This window comes from Chinchilla lanigera, unplaced genomic scaffold (assembly GCF_000276665.1).
Source record: "Chinchilla lanigera isolate Chin_1 unplaced genomic scaffold, ChiLan1.0 scaffold00094, whole genome shotgun sequence".
Lineage (NCBI taxonomy): Eukaryota > Metazoa > Chordata > Mammalia > Rodentia > Chinchillidae > Chinchilla > Chinchilla lanigera.
In genome coordinates, this window is record NW_004955495.1 from 2,203,635 (window position 1) to 2,217,883 (window position 14,249).

The following is a 14,249-nucleotide window of genomic DNA, read 5'->3' on the forward strand; positions in this document are numbered from 1 at the left end:
GCGCGGCTCACGGTGAAGCCCACGGGCGTCTCCAGGGCCGTGCCCGGCCGCGGCTGGCAGCTGACGTGGTAGATGGTGAACAGCAGGTGATGGTTCTCGGTCACGCAGGCCGGGAGCCGCAGCTTGAACTCCTCGTAGAATTCGGGGCACCTGGCGGGGACGGGACCCTGGTGGCTGCCCTGTCCCCTCTGCCGTGCTGGTCCCCGCCTCGGCTTCCCCGTTAGCCCCCCAGAGCCTCCGGCGCCCTGCTGCGCCCACATGAGCGCCCCGTCCCCGTCCCCTCCCCGCCTACTTGTTGTGGTAGACGACGGGCGTGAAGGCTTCGCGGGTGAACTCGCCGCAGCTGGACTTGCCGAAGATCACCTGGGGGAGCGGAGACATGAAGGACCCCCGACGCCGCACCCGGCGCCTCCCCCGCAGGGCGCGGCCACTGACCGGCAGCGCCTGGCCGGGGTCCTCGCCGGCCATGTACTGGAGCCGCACCGCCAGGTTGCGCACCGAGCCCTGGCGGCTGCTGAAGTTGAGGCTGCGCGGGTACACGTAGAGCAGGTTCCTGCGGGCAGGGGCGGCAGTGAGGGCACAGGGCCCCACGGGGACCAGACACCAGGCAGCCGATGAGCCGGCTGGGGACACAGAGTCACAGGCCAGGGTGCTGAGGGCTGGGTGACTCTGCTCCAGGATCGGGGAGAGGTCGGACCTGCAGAGGGTGTGGGCGGGACAGATGGACGCCCCAAAGCACAGGTGGGGGTTGCATGGCACTAGGGCCGGAGTTCCGGGATGGTGGCCAGGTGGCCAGTGGTCTTACCTAATCCACGCCATGCTGACCTGCACTTCGGGCCCCAGTGCCCTCCCCAGAGGGGAAACTGAGGCCAGAGCCAGCGGCTGTGTTCAGAATCCTGCCTCCTTCCTCTCTACAAGCCCGGACCTCCCTCCGGGCCTTGGTGTCCCTGTCTGTATAACGGGGCACAGGGCCTTCTAGTTAAAGGCCACCAAGGATGGTAAACGACCACGGTGACAATCACCGCACCAAACACTTGAGTGGCACCTACTGTGCGCCAGGCTCCCAGCACTCAGCGTGAAATCATTCATTGCCCCTCGCAAGCATGCTGGCTGGGGGGACCCACAGCACCCGTACTGTACAGGAAGGGAAACCGAGGCACGTCCCCCCACCATCCAGGGAGTTACCTGGCAGTTAGCACAGACTGGGACTTTTCTGCCTACTGGAGTCAGGCTGTGTGGCCTCATGGCAGACTCTGTCACTTCCCCCATGTCCACCAGCCTCTACCCAGGCTAACAGAGATCCCTGCATCACATGCAGTTTTGTGGGACAGGTACCTGTACCCCTGGACAGCAGATATATATATATATCTGGAGCAGCTCTGTGCAAACCTCTGGTGCTCTGAAATACCATGATCATCATTATTTGTCACAGGGCCTTATCATATAGCCAAACTTGCGATCCTCCTCCTGCCTCAGCCTCCCAAGTGCTTGGATTACAGGCATGCGCCACTCTACCCAGCTTCTATTCTTATTACTGTCATCTGTTCTGCCTGTATATAGGTGGGGGAACTGGCACTCAGCATGGTGACCCCCAGGATGTCCCCGCAGTGGCCTGGGCCTGTCCTCTCCCTGTGGAGCCCCCCTCCACACCTGGCCCTGCGCCCCAGCCGGCGTGATCCCAACGTGGCCCAGCTGGATATCTGCCTGATGCAGCCACGACGCCCCAGCCAGGCCTTGCACAACACAAGGCGGCTGCGTGACCAGTTAACCATTGACCGGGGTAAACGGCAGCACGGGGACATAAAAGGCGGTGGCAGCGGCACTGTGGCCACAGCCCCAGACCGTCAACCATGCCCGCGCTCGCTCTGTGCCTCCTGTGGGTCCTAGCCACAGCGGCCCGGTCTGCCCCAGTGGCCCCCGTGGGTGGCCGGGAGCCGGCACGGTATGAAGAGCTGACCTTGCTCCTCCATGGGGTTCTACAGATTGCCCAGGACGTCAACAGCGCATACACGACCACTGAGGAGCGGCTGACTAGAGCCAGGCATGGCCTGGACCTCTCTGGCCGTGTACTAGAGCTCCTGGGACTACAGGTCAGCCAAGGACGGAACGCAACTCGGGAACTCCGCACAAACTTGCTGGAGATACAGGTGGGCACTGAGGCTGGGGTGTTGCAGGGTGGATAGGAATCTAGAGAGGAGTTAATGCCTGGTGAGTTCAGATGCCCTGAGCTGCCCAGAATAAAAGTTCCCAAGATGCAAAACTTTGAGCGATAAAACCAAGCAAGTCCTGGGCAAAGACAAGCGTGTCACCCGCCTAACGCCTTCCTATCTACCAAGCAGATGGACGAGGATGCGCTGCAGCTGCAGGCAGAGGCTACGGCCCAGGGGCTGGCGGAGGCGGCCTGGGCACAGCAGGCACTGCAGGACAGCGTGTGCCGGCTGCAAGTCCAGCTAAGGGGAGCCCGGCTGCGCCGTGCCCGGCACGCAGTTGAGACCTTAAAGGTAAGGGACGCCCTGCACCGGGAGGACTGGGCCCGATTCCCGGTCAGACACAGCTCACTTCTGAACCTCGCGCCCGAGGGACCGCCCGGCTCTGTGACCTCTCTTCCACACGATCCCAGGCACAACTCGCGTCCTCATCCGGGCCTTAGTTTCCCCATTTTCAAATAAGAGGCACAGCTGGTATTTCACGGCAAAGCCAGGGATTCCATGCAGGGGAAGGGCACACAGTAGGTGGTCAATAAGTACTTCAAAAATAGTTGTTTTTGGTGACACTGGAGATTGAACCCAGGGGCTTCACACTGAGCTCCATCCCTATCCCTTTTTATTTATTTATTTTTTGTCTTTTTGAGACAGGGTCTCGCCTTGCAGTTCAGGCTGGACTTGAGCTCACTTTGTGGCCCAGGCTGGTCTTGAACTCACAGGGACCCTCCTGCCTCAGCCTCCCAAGCGCTGGCATTACAGGCATGCACCACCACGCCCAGCTCCCTTTTTATATTTTGAGACAGTCTCGCTAAATTGCCCAGGCTAGGCTTGAAATTGTGATCCTCCATCCTTGCCCTCCCAGAGGGCTGGGATGACAGGTGTGCGCTGCCATGCCTGGCTTCAATAAATGCTTATAACTGGTTTTACTGACACATGCCTGTCATCCCTGCACTCTGAAGGCTGAGGCAGGAGGGTTGCTGTGAGTTCAAGGGTGGCTTGCACTACATAGTGAGACCCTGCATCAAAAAAAAATTTTTTTTTAAAAATAAGTAAATGCTTATTACTAGAGTATCCAGAACCATGTCTTGACCACTCAACAATTACCCAGCACTGTTGGATGCCCTTTAATAAACCATATGATACTCGTAACCTCACAAAGCAAGTCCTACTGGAGACCCATTATACAGATGTGGAAACTGAGATGCAGCAGGGAACTACAGCGAGAGCATGGGCAGAGCCAAGGCACAGGAGGTGACACGGTCCTCACTAAGCTCCTCCCCCCTGTCCCGCAGGCTCTGGCTGACAAGCAGAGCCGCCTCATGTGGGTCCTCAAGGGCCACATGCATCGACAGAGGCAGGAGATGAAGGCACAGCAGGAATGGCTGCAACAGCTCCAGGAGCGGTGAGCCTGGCAGGGTTGGCGCGTGCGGGGCAGTGGGATGGGGTGCGCACGGGGCAGCTGCAAGGAGCCCCCTTGCATCGACTGACGGAGTCACATGTCCCTCCGCAGACTGCACACAGCAGCGCTCCCGGCCTGAGCCTCCTGCGCGGACCCGAGGACCAGTCGCGCAGCAAGGGACATGTCCAGGCGCCACGCAGCCCTGCGCAGGTGGAGCTGCCTGTCTGCTGGGGTCGGCCAGGGCGCCCCCGGTTCCGGACAGAGCAGAGGCAGCAGCCGGCGGCGGCGGGGCACAGGCGGAGGACGCGGCCCGTCAGGAGGGAGGACGCATGCGCGCCCCTTCGGGCCTCATTAAAGCAGAGCGGTGCATCTCACCCGCGTGTCTGCCGCGTGTCTGTGCACGAGGGGGACCTCACCCAGCACCACGGCTGGACGTCGCCGCAAGGGTTGTACCTGTAGCAGGTGTGCGGGGCGTAGACCTCGCGGGCGGGGAACTCCAGGATCTCCTTGGTAGGCCGGCCCCTGGGGTCTGGGTAGGGCTTAATGTGAAGCAGCTCAGGGCTCAGGCAGAAGTGGGGGTTCTCAGGGGCTGGAGAAATGTCAATCTTGAGCTGAGCTGGGAAGGAGAAAGCTAGTTGGCACCTGTCCGGGAGCCTCCTGGCCAGGGGACCCTTTGGGCTCAAAGCCCAGCTCCGTTTCTCCCCAGATGTCCTCCGATGGTTCTGTCTTTCAGAGCCAAAAGCCACAAGTCAAGTAGGGGGTGGGGTGGCACACACCTGCCATCCTAGAACTGTGAGAGGCTGGGTCAGGGGATTGAAAGCTCAAGCCCACCTTGGGCAACTTAGTGAGACCCTGTCTAAAAATAAAAAATGAGCTTGGCGTGGTGGCGCACGCCTGTCATCCCAGCACTCGAGAGGCTGAGGCAGGAGGATCACTGTGAGTTTGAGACCAGCCTGGGCTACATAGTGAGTTCAAGGGACCCAGCAAGACCCTGTCTCAAAAAAGACAAAGAAAGAAAGAGAAAAAGAGCTGGTTAGGGACTGACATGAAGATGGGTAGCTCCGTGCAAAGGCTGTAGGTCCAATGCCCAGTACTACAGAAAGTAAAATAACAAGCCACAAGTCACCCAATTCCTCTGTCTGTCGCCCACATCTGAGCAGTGCTTCCCTTGGGCCACACGTCCCCCTGCCTCCAGGTTCCCCTATTGGAACCCACAGCGTGTCTTATTTAGTCTATTTCTCCTCCACGGACCACACTGGAAGTTCCAGTAGGAGGTTGGGCCTTGTCTGTCACAGTTGGATCCCCAGTGCCTGTAAAAGTGTGTACTCAAGCCGGGCGTGGTGGCAGATGCCTGTAATCCCAGCACTTGGGAGGCTGAGGCAGGAGGATCATTTCGAGTTTGAGGCCAGCCTGGGCTACAAAGTGAGCTCAAGGCCAGTCTGACCTGCATAGCGAAACCCTGTCTCAAAAAGACAAAAGAAAAAAAAAAAAAACCAATTCGGCACTCAGGGTGGGTTTGTTGAGTGACTGCATGAGAACAACACCCCTTGTTTGCGGGGTGCCCCACGCACCGGTCACAGGTCGCAGGCGCCGCAGCAGGGATGAGGGGCGCCGCATGTCCGCCAGGAATTTGAAGAGGTCCTCCTCGCTGAGTCTTTCAGCCTCCTGCGGGAGACAGGGCCCATGAGCCGGGGGCGGTCAAGGGACTGAAAGTTCCGAGGATCAATGCTGCCACAAGGGCCGGGCGCAGACAGGCCCGGGCACCACTCCCCACTGGCCCCACACCTGCTTAAAGAAGTTGGTCACAGTTAGTGTGGCCGGGCGGAAGCCAGAGAAGCTACAGGCATCGTCCCCACCACTGGATCGGTCCTGGGGTCCCCGACGGCGACGCTCGCTCCAGACTGGACGGCGCTCTAGGGACGACAGTCACAAAGGGAGGCGATGAGACAGACAGGGAGGGACAAAAGATTTGAGACTCAGGCTTTTGGCCAAGCGGCCAGTGGAGGGCCTGCCTCCCTCCAGGCCCCGCCTCCTACCGGGAAGCTCCACCCTCCCCCCCGCCCCTGGGAGCCCTGCCCAATCACGCATCCTCTCCAAGTAACCCCGCCCCACTGGGTAGCCCCGCCCCCTCTAGAAAGCCCCACCCCTCCTCCCGGCAGCCCCGCCCACTCACCCCCCTCCGAGTCCGAGTCCCGGTCAGGCTGCCCCGCGCTGCTCACGATGTTGGCTAAGTGCACGGCTGTCCAGGCGAAGGGCATGCGGTAGCGGCCCAAGCGGGTGCAGAACTGCTCAGCTGCCAGGCGCAGCTTCTCCAGCTTCTCTTTATTCTGGGGGGAGACCCCCGTCCCCACAGCTCAGCACCCCTAGAGCACCAAGTCCAGCAGGTACCTGCCCTGCAGCCCGGGCCCCCTTCCTCGCGTACCTTGGCCGTGTCCGCCTCCTTCATCACCATGTAGGGCTCACAGCACTCGCTGATGTCCCCTTGCTGAAGCACCTTCTCTAGCTGCAGGGCAGGAGGGGCTGTCGGCACGCAGCGGTGAGGCTCGCCAGGGAGCCCTGGGCTGCTGCTGCGTGCGTGTGGGACGTCATTGGTCCCCAGGCTGCCTACTCAAGGCTCTCGCTCATTTACCACCTCCCCGGGAAGCCCTCCAGGATTTCTCCCTGCTGAGGCTGGCGCAGGGACCTCCCTGGTGCTCCTCTGGGGTCCCCCCCCCCTTGGTGACATCTGTCTCCCTCCACGAGGGCACTCACTACCATCGTCCCCCCTGCCTGGTCCCCCCTGGGGCACCTTGATGACCAGGAAGATGTCAGGCGAGGGGTAGGTCACAGAGAAGATGGCGGATCGGGCCAGGGTGGAGATGGCAGGGTGGGTGCCATGGGCCCGAAGCAGCCCTTTCATGGAGTCCGAGTTGAGGTCGAAGTAGAAATTCTCCGAGATCTGCAGACACAGTGGCAGCTGGGTCGCTGCCTCCAGGAAGCCCACAGCCACCCACGGGGGGAACGGGGAGGAGCATGAAGGCGCCTACCTTTTTCTTCTCCCGCACGTCGTACAGGGCCAGGATTCCAAAGATGGGTTCGATTTCTATCTCAAACCTGCAGATAAGTGGGGGGCTCTCCCTGACACCGCCACCATCCACACCACGCCCCCCCTGGCCCACAGGCAGCATGGCGTTCTCTGGGTGCTCCTGGGTCACACAGAATCACCAGTGCAGGAAAGGCGCATTCCGTTTGGCAAAAGAGGAAACTGAGGCACTAGAGGGTTTCATTTTTTTTATGCACTGAAATTTTTCCCTATCTCCACCCATCCGGGAAGAAATGCACCCCTTAGCTTAGCTGTCTCCTTCCCAGCGACACTACCCTGTCCCCCCTGTACCTCTATCCCTCAATCTGGGACCCAAGACCCTGTATGCATCTCTCATCAAGGCCCTGCAAGGGCATAACCTGGTTGTGTTCTATCTACCAGGTGTTTGTTAAGTGACTAAGGGAACTCACAGAGCTGGTTCTCAACCCTTGGGCTAAGGGGCGGGTGGCCCATCCGGACCTCAGGCCAGAACGGAACCGCCCTTTCCTGCCCTGATGCAGACAGGAACTGGGGGTGGGGAGGAGCAGGACCAGGCTGATTTCCAAGTCCACATCCTGTTCAGCTCTGTTCCCACGCGCCTCTGCTGCTCCCGGGCCGATGTGGAAGGGGCCTCAGGCAGCTGGGAGCGGGATCACCAGCGCCCACTGCGCCCCGCCCCAGCAGGAGCGCAGGGGAGCGCCCGGCTCTGGCCTCATCAGTCTGGGGCTCTTGGGCCCAGTGACACTGCATGCCGTGCCTCAGTCTCCCCACCCTACCCACTTCATAAGATTGTGGTAAACATGAGTTGTGCAGGCAAAGGGCTAGGATGGAGCGGCGCTCAGTAGGTGCTTCAGGAATGACAGCTTAAAATAAAGAAGGGGCCAGGTGTGGGGCCACATGCCTTAATCCCAGCACTCAGGAGGCTGAGGCTGGAGGATTCCCCCAAATTTGAGGCCAGCTCAGGCTACATGGTGAGTTCAAACCCAGCCTGGACTACATAGCAAGACCCCTGTCTCAACAATCCAAAACCAAATAAATGAAAGTCTATGGTGACCTCACAGGGTTCAGGGCCACACAAAGTCATGACGTTGCTTTCGCAGCATGTACGTGCACTGCGACCCTTGGGGTCGTGTACTCACTTGAGCGACAGACACTTCACCAGGATCCTCTGTCCAAAATGTTCCCGGGGCGGCTCCGGGCGGGTACAGCGTTCCACGGCCTCGTCCTGCCAAAAGCCCGGGGACAGCTGGGGCCTGAAGGCCCTGGAGCACCAGGCCTGAGACCAGCTCTACCGGGCTGCCCAGCCAGTCTTTGGGGCCAGAGGAGCCTTTGCACATGCGGTTCCCCCCCACAGAACGCCCTTCCTGGCCTCCCCTCTTCCTTCTACTGCCCAAGGCTGCCTACTGTTCAGGGCCCAGCTTTGCTGTCCCTTCCTGTGGGAAGTTTCCTGGACCCCAGAGACCCCTGCCGCAGGGGGCCACGTGGCTAGGATGCAGAGGGCAGCATGAAGGAAGACTACCACGATGGCACTGCTCTGTCCAGACTCCAATTTCCTAGTAAAGATGGGATTGCTCATCCACTCTGAGAGTGGGCATGGGTCTCTCTTAGTCATGGCTATGTTTCCAGTCATATAGGCTGAGGCAGGAGGATCTCCATGAGTTCAGGGCCAGCCCGGGCTTCCCAGTGAGTTCCACCTTGAACTACACAGTGAGACCCTGTCTGAACTCCCACACCCCAAAAAAGGCAGGCTAAGCTAAGCCATGATGTGCAGTAAAGTGGGTGTATTACATGCATTTTTTTTGGTCTTTTTGAGACAGGGTCTTGCTCTGCAGTTCAGGTTGGCCTTGAGCTCACTCTGTAACCCAGGCTGGTCTCAAATTCACAGTGCTCCTCTTGCCTCAGCCTCCCGAGTGCTGGGATTACAGGCGTGCACAACACCCAGCTGTGTGGGTTTTTTTGTTTTGCTTTGTTTTGTTGAGACAGAATCTTACTATGTATTTCAGGCTGGCCTTAAACTCGGTATGTAGCCCAGGCTGGCCTCAAACTCACATCAATCTCCCTGCCTCAGCCTCCCTCCTGAGTGCTAGGATTATAGGTGTGCGCCACCACACCTGGCTAAATGCATTTTTGACTCATGATATTTTCAATTTACCATGGGTTAATTGGGCTGTAACCCCAGGTAAGTCAAGGCACATCTATATATACTGGTACCCAATAAGTACTGATTGAATAAATGTAGGAGTAGATAGTAAGCACTCAATAAATAACAAAATAAATCCATAAGATATACATTAAATGTTGGTTGAATAGATATAGGGATATAAGGCAAGTGCTCAATATATATTGTTAATTAGATAAATACCGCCAGGCATGGTGGCACACGCCTGTAATCCCAGCACTTGGGAGGCTGAGGCAGGAGGATTACTGCAAGTTCGAGACCAGCCTGGGCTACAAAGTGAGCTCAAGGCCAGCCTGAACTGAATAGTGAGACCCTGTCTCAAAAAGACAGAAAAAAAAAAAAAAAAGATAAGTATATGGTAGGCATGCAGTAAGAATTGGTTGAGCCAGGTGTGGGGCACACGCCTGTCAACCCAGCGTGCAGGAGGCTGAGGCAGGAGGATCACCGCGAGTTTGAGACCAGCCTGGGCTACAAAGTGAGTTCAAGACCAGCCTGAGCTGCATAGCAAGACCGTGTCTCTAAATAAGTAAATAAAATAAAAAGTAGCTGGAGCCAGATGTGGTGGTGCACACCTGTAATCCCAACACTTCAGAGGGTGAGGCAGGAGGATCTCTGCATGTTCAAGGCCAACCTGGGCTACACAGTGAGAATATCAAGATCCTGTCTCAAAAAAACAAAACAAGAAAAACAAAAACAAGAAAGGGCTGGGGATGGCGGCTCAGTGGTAGAGCAGCCCTGGGTTTGATCCCTGCTGAATGAATGGATGAGTGCAGGTTGGATAGATACAAGGATATACAGTCGGTGCCTAATGCCTAATACACACAAGGGTATACAGCAGGTATACACTAAGCGCTACGACCCGACCCCCCAGCAGGGGCCGTGGAAGGCACGCAGTGACCGTGGGCTGGCTCACACGCGGGAAGGAGCAGTTTCCTTTGGTCACCTGGGCAACCCACCCACCTCATCGGGCGCGGGGTAGAGCGTGAGCAGCGCGCGGGACCGGCTCTGCCGCCGCAGGGCCTCATTGCGCCGGTCCACGTCCTCGGGCGCCACCCGCTCCAGCAGAGAGGGCAGCAGCGAGTCGGCTGCCAGGTTCCTCAGGTCGAAGATGCCCGAGGCGCCGCTGCTCCGCGGGGTGTCCTCGGGGGAACCCGAGCAGCGCCGGGAGTCGTCCTGGCCCTGGAGAAGGAGCAAGCATTGAGCACCGGCAGCATGCACCCTCCTCACACTCCTGGGGGACGTCCCTACGTGTGTCTCTGCACAAGGGGTTGGGTGCTCCTTCCAGGAGCTTCTGTCTGGGGAACAATCCACTTTCACTTGTGTTGTTTTCTGAGAAAGGGTCTTGCAACATTCTTCAAGCTGCCTTTGAACTCACTTTGTAGGGGTGGGGCTGGCTCGGAGGTAGAGCTCTTCCCTTTACATGAACTCACTATGTAGCCCAGGCTGGCCTCCAATTTGCAACCTCCCTCTCCTGGAGCGGGGATTACCAGACCCACCCACTTTTACTATTGTTAGCGTCCTACCCTACATTCTGGCTTCATGTGATCCTCATGCAGCCAATCAGAACACAGCCTGTAGACCAAGGTACCCATGTGCTTAGGGTGGACCAATGAGAGCCTTCCCTGAGACTTTGCTCCCTGTTGCCAGGGAAGGGGAGACTTCTTTCCACTGTGGCCCTCACTGGCCCAGGACCCAGCCTGACCACCCAAACTTGGTTGTGGTCAGAGCCAGACTCCCTGCTTCAAAACCCAGTTCAGATCAGAGACTACCGGTATCTAACAGTCTCAAAAATAATAAAAATAGGCCAGGTGTGCTGGTGCACACCTGTAATCCCAGCACTTGGGAGGCTGAGGCAGGAGGATCGCTGTGAGTTTGAGGCCAGCCTGGGCTACAAAGTGAACTCAAGGCCAGCCTGAACTGCATAGCAAGACCCTGTCTCAAAAAAAAAAAAAAAAAAAAAAAAAAGCAATACTGTTAAATTTCTTGTTTCTGGGGAGTGAATCCCCATAGCACTGAGCTCTACCCAAATCCCTTCCTATTTTTATTTGGAGACGAATCTCCCAAGTTGCACAGGCTGCCCTAGAACTTGCAACCCTCCTGTCTCAGCCTCCCAAGTAGCTAGAGTTACAAGCATAAGCCACCAAACTGGACTTGAAATACTGTAATTATTATTGGTATAAAGTAAATGCTCCATAAATTTTGACTGACAAAACATGGGCTCAGGGCCCTCTAGTAATCTTGCTATGCCTCAGTTTCTTTAACTGCACCACGGGTATGATGTGTGTCCTGATTCACAGGTGAAAGAAGACAAGTCCACAGCCTTGAGTGTACCCTGCACTCTCAATCTGCATCTCACTCATGGGGCTGACAGTCCCTCTGGCTCAGGCTGAAGTCATTTCCCAGGTCCACACACACCCCCGGGGTGACCCTGGCCAGGGGCTGCTCACCGCATCCTCGGGGCCGGACCGCTCGTCCCCGGAGGTGTCCTGCTCGAAGACCTGGCGGGCAAGGCCCTTCTGCCGCTCTCGCTGGGTGTCCGTCGTGGTGGGGCTGTACGCAGGGCTCAGGTGCTGGTACCTGCAGAGGCCAGGCCTAGGGCTCAGTTGGAGAAGCCCGGGGTGCTTGTGGGCCGGTGGGCAGGCAGACAACGGCTCAGCTCTTCCGAGCTCGGCCTATGGTGCGCCCAGGGCCTTCGCTCCAAGCTACAGCCCCAGTCCTGATTATTCTTTATTTTGAGACAAGACCTTGCTAAGTTGCCCAGGCTGTGATCAAACTTGTGATCCTCCTGCTTCAGCCTCCCAGCCCGCTGAGAGGACAGGTGTGTGTGCCCCCGCATTTAGCCTTGGCCCGGCCTCCGTTCCTATGAGCGGCCCCTGGGTCAGACCTACCTCCTGTGCACAATGACCCAGTCCTCTGTGTACATCTCCACCGCAGCCCTGGCCTGGGGATCCAGCTTCCTGTAGCAAAATACAATAGGGTAAACTGAGGCCTGATGATCGTCCCATCGCAAGCACCAGGGAGGCTGGGACTGTCTCTGCCTATGTCAGAGCTGCCGACACGGGAGTTCAGAGCGAGAGGATGACCTTCCCAAGGCCACACAGCCAGGTCAGAGCTGAACCCAGAGCCACTGGATTCTGGGGTGGCGGAAGCCACAGGCAGGGACTGCTCGGGGGAGGACACACCCTTCCTCAGGAATCCCAGGCTCCGTGGTCCTGCACTCCCGGGGCTGTAGCAGCAGCTCCAAGTCATCAACTGGGAATTCTACCAGGTCCCTGAGGGGCCCCGGCTCAGCATCCGGTGGCTGGCTGAGGAGCACATCTTCAAAGTCCAGGGGCTCAATGACCTCCGTCAGGGGAACCTGGGTTGAAGCAAAATGGCTGTGACCTTACTGTTCTGGTGGCTGGGATGGGGGATCTGTGTACAGTGGGGGTGGATGGGGCAGTGGGAGCCACAGAGGGTGTTGGAGCGGAGGCAGCCACACTTTCCACCGGAGTTTGGCTGGGGCCCACCCACCCTCGGGCTCCAGGAAGGAAATCACACCCTGGCATCTGGAGAGGAAGGAATCTTGTTGAAAGGAGTGGAAGAGACAATCCCTAAGGCTTGGGCCCAAGGATGCCCCTCCCCGTCCCACAGCTGGAGTCACCCCTGCCCCCAGCCCCATCTGGGTGGCCCTGGAAGTAGCCGGCTTCCTACACACCCAGCTCTGCTCAAGCCCACTGGGACTGGGCATTAGGACAGGGACGCTCCCTTCTACCCACCAATGCCGGTTTCCCTACAGGACAGGGACACTTGTCACAGGGGTGCCCCCCTCTGCCTGCTGCAGGGCAGGGTTGCGGGGTGGGGTCCCCCCAACACTCACCCCCAGGGAGCTGCTGGAGCGCCTGCTGGAGTGGGGAGAGCCGCTGCGTTCCCGGGACACCTGCTTCCGCACCTCGGAGGCCACCGTCCTGCGGGGACAGAAGAGGACTTTGAAGGGTAGAAAAACTCAGGCTGTGGGGCCAACTGAGTCATCCCCACAAGCTGGGCTTGAACTTGTCAGTCCTCCTGCCTCAGCCTCCTAGAGTGCTGGGGTTAGAAAGATTCTAGGCCACTGAAAGGAAAACCCAGGCTGCAGACTCCAGGGTGCCCCGAAAGCTCGGCCCGGGACCCTTCTAACTCCTCCCTCCATCAAACGCAGATGGAAACCCCACAAGGCCAGACTGGAGAGGGTCACAGTCCTGCCCCCATCCTGGCCTATGCTCCCTCACTCCGCCCTCCATGAGGTTCCCTAAACACACCAGCCCCCCACCTAAAGGGGCATCCCATCCTCCCCTTTGCAATGGGGTCCTCACATGCTATTCTTAATTCTGAGCCTCAGTGTGCCCTGACCTCAGACCCATTGGCGGCGTTCAGTTTTTGTTTTTGTTGTTGTTTTTCTGTTTTTTGTTTTCTGAGACAGGGTCTCTCTATATAGCCCAGGTTGGCCTTGAACTCACTATGGAGCCCAGGCTAGCCTTGCCGCTCCTGCCTCAGCCTCCTGAGTGCTGGGATCATAGGGGTCCGTCGCCGAGCCCAGCTGGATTCTGGCTATTGTTCCACGGTCCCAGAACCTTGCTTCTACTAGCTGGGGTGAGGGGGGCGATGGAGGCGCTGCAAAGATATTTAAAGGGTGTTGAAAATCAGGGTTTTGTTGGGCTGGGGGGGCGGCTTGGTGGTGAGCCCCTGCTGAGCGTGTGTGAGACTCTAGGTTCGGTCCCCAGCCCAGCAAAAAAACCTCATAAAAAGCCAGGGCTTTGCACCCAGTTCTGGAGGTCAGGGCAGCTGCCTCTGGACCCCTGGCAGCCAGGGCCTGGGCTGCAGGAAAGATGGCAGGACGGGAACAGGCTGTGCCCGCACCCAGCTGTTCCACAGCTGCCGCTCCAGAGGTGGAAGAGGGCGGGGCCTGCAGCCTGGGGCCTCCTGGGGGCCTTCAAGGCCCCGCATGGAGCCTGCTGACCTGTGCCTGGTTGGTGTCTGGAGCTGGCAGGGCACAGCGAGTGCTGTGGGGTCCCCGAGATTGAAGTTTAACCCCCGTGACGAGGTGTTCGGAGGGCGAACACTTAACCTGACTGAGACCCAGAGGTGGAGCCGGAGGGGCTGATTAGGATTGGGATTCCATCATCAGAATGGCTGCTATTCTTTCCTCTTTTGTAATGCTGGGGATTGAACCCAAGGCCTTCACACTGAGCCCTATCCCCAGCCCTCTGTTTATGTTTTATTTTATTATTTTTTTTTGTCTTTTTCAGACAGGGTCTCACTGTGCAGTTCAGCCTGGCCTTGAGCTCACTTTGTAGCCCAGGCTGGTCTCGAACTCGCCAAGATCCTCCTGCCTCAGCCTCCTGAGTGCTGGGATTACAGGTGTGCAACATGAAGCCCCGCTGTTTGGTT

At 58.2% G+C, this 14,249-nt stretch overlaps 2 protein-coding genes across 4 annotated transcripts in view; one reads left to right on the top strand and one right to left on the bottom strand.

The window, feature by feature from the left end:
* Positions 1 to 12,790, bottom strand: part of Dock6 (dedicator of cytokinesis 6) — a gene marked incomplete at its 5' end in the record, with an annotated part of 41,623 nt that extends 28,833 nt beyond the window's left edge. For both annotated transcript variants that reach the window (XM_013505182.1, XM_013505181.1), the window contains 16 exon segments: positions 13 to 150; positions 293 to 363; positions 436 to 553; positions 4,057 to 4,219; positions 5,175 to 5,268; positions 5,389 to 5,516; positions 5,777 to 5,930; positions 6,026 to 6,106; positions 6,392 to 6,541; positions 6,630 to 6,696; positions 7,804 to 7,889; positions 9,804 to 10,022; positions 11,291 to 11,420; positions 11,732 to 11,800; positions 12,026 to 12,201; positions 12,703 to 12,790. In XM_013505182.1, coding sequence (XP_013360636.1) covers positions 13 to 150; positions 293 to 363; positions 436 to 553; positions 4,057 to 4,219; positions 5,175 to 5,268; positions 5,389 to 5,516; positions 5,777 to 5,930; positions 6,026 to 6,106; positions 6,392 to 6,541; positions 6,630 to 6,696; positions 7,804 to 7,889; positions 9,804 to 10,022; positions 11,291 to 11,420; positions 11,732 to 11,800; positions 12,026 to 12,201; positions 12,703 to 12,790 — 1,932 coding nt within the window.
* On the top strand, positions 1,790 to 3,977 carry LOC102016286 (chromosome unknown open reading frame, human C19orf80). 2 transcript variants are annotated; one of them, XM_005405640.2, is made up of 4 exons: positions 1,790 to 2,147; positions 2,337 to 2,501; positions 3,497 to 3,606; positions 3,715 to 3,977. In XM_005405640.2, the coding sequence occupies exons 1-4, from the start codon at positions 1,851 to 1,853 to the stop codon at positions 3,740 to 3,742; spliced, it is 600 nt and encodes a 199-aa protein (XP_005405697.1). In that variant the 5' UTR covers positions 1,790 to 1,850; the 3' UTR covers positions 3,743 to 3,977. The 2 variants fall into 2 exon arrangements, with proteins under 2 accessions (XP_005405697.1, XP_013360634.1); XM_013505180.1 differs by having other exon boundaries at positions 1,792 to 2,147; positions 2,340 to 2,501.
* Positions 12,791 to 14,249: the final 1,459 nt, after the last annotated feature.

Bases quoted from the DNA above. Each gene is read 5' to 3' on its own strand.
- LOC102016286 (XM_005405640.2), top strand. From the start codon at position 1,851: ATGCCCGCGCTCGCTCTGTGCCTCCTGTGGGTCCTAGCCACAGCGGCC. The intron at 2,148-2,336 runs GTGGGCACTGAG...CTATCTACCAAG, and splicing joins CAAACTTGCTGGAGATACAG to CAGATGGACGAGGATGCGCT. The intron at 2,502-3,496 runs GTAAGGGACGCC...CCTGTCCCGCAG, and splicing joins ACGCAGTTGAGACCTTAAAG to GCTCTGGCTGACAAGCAGAG.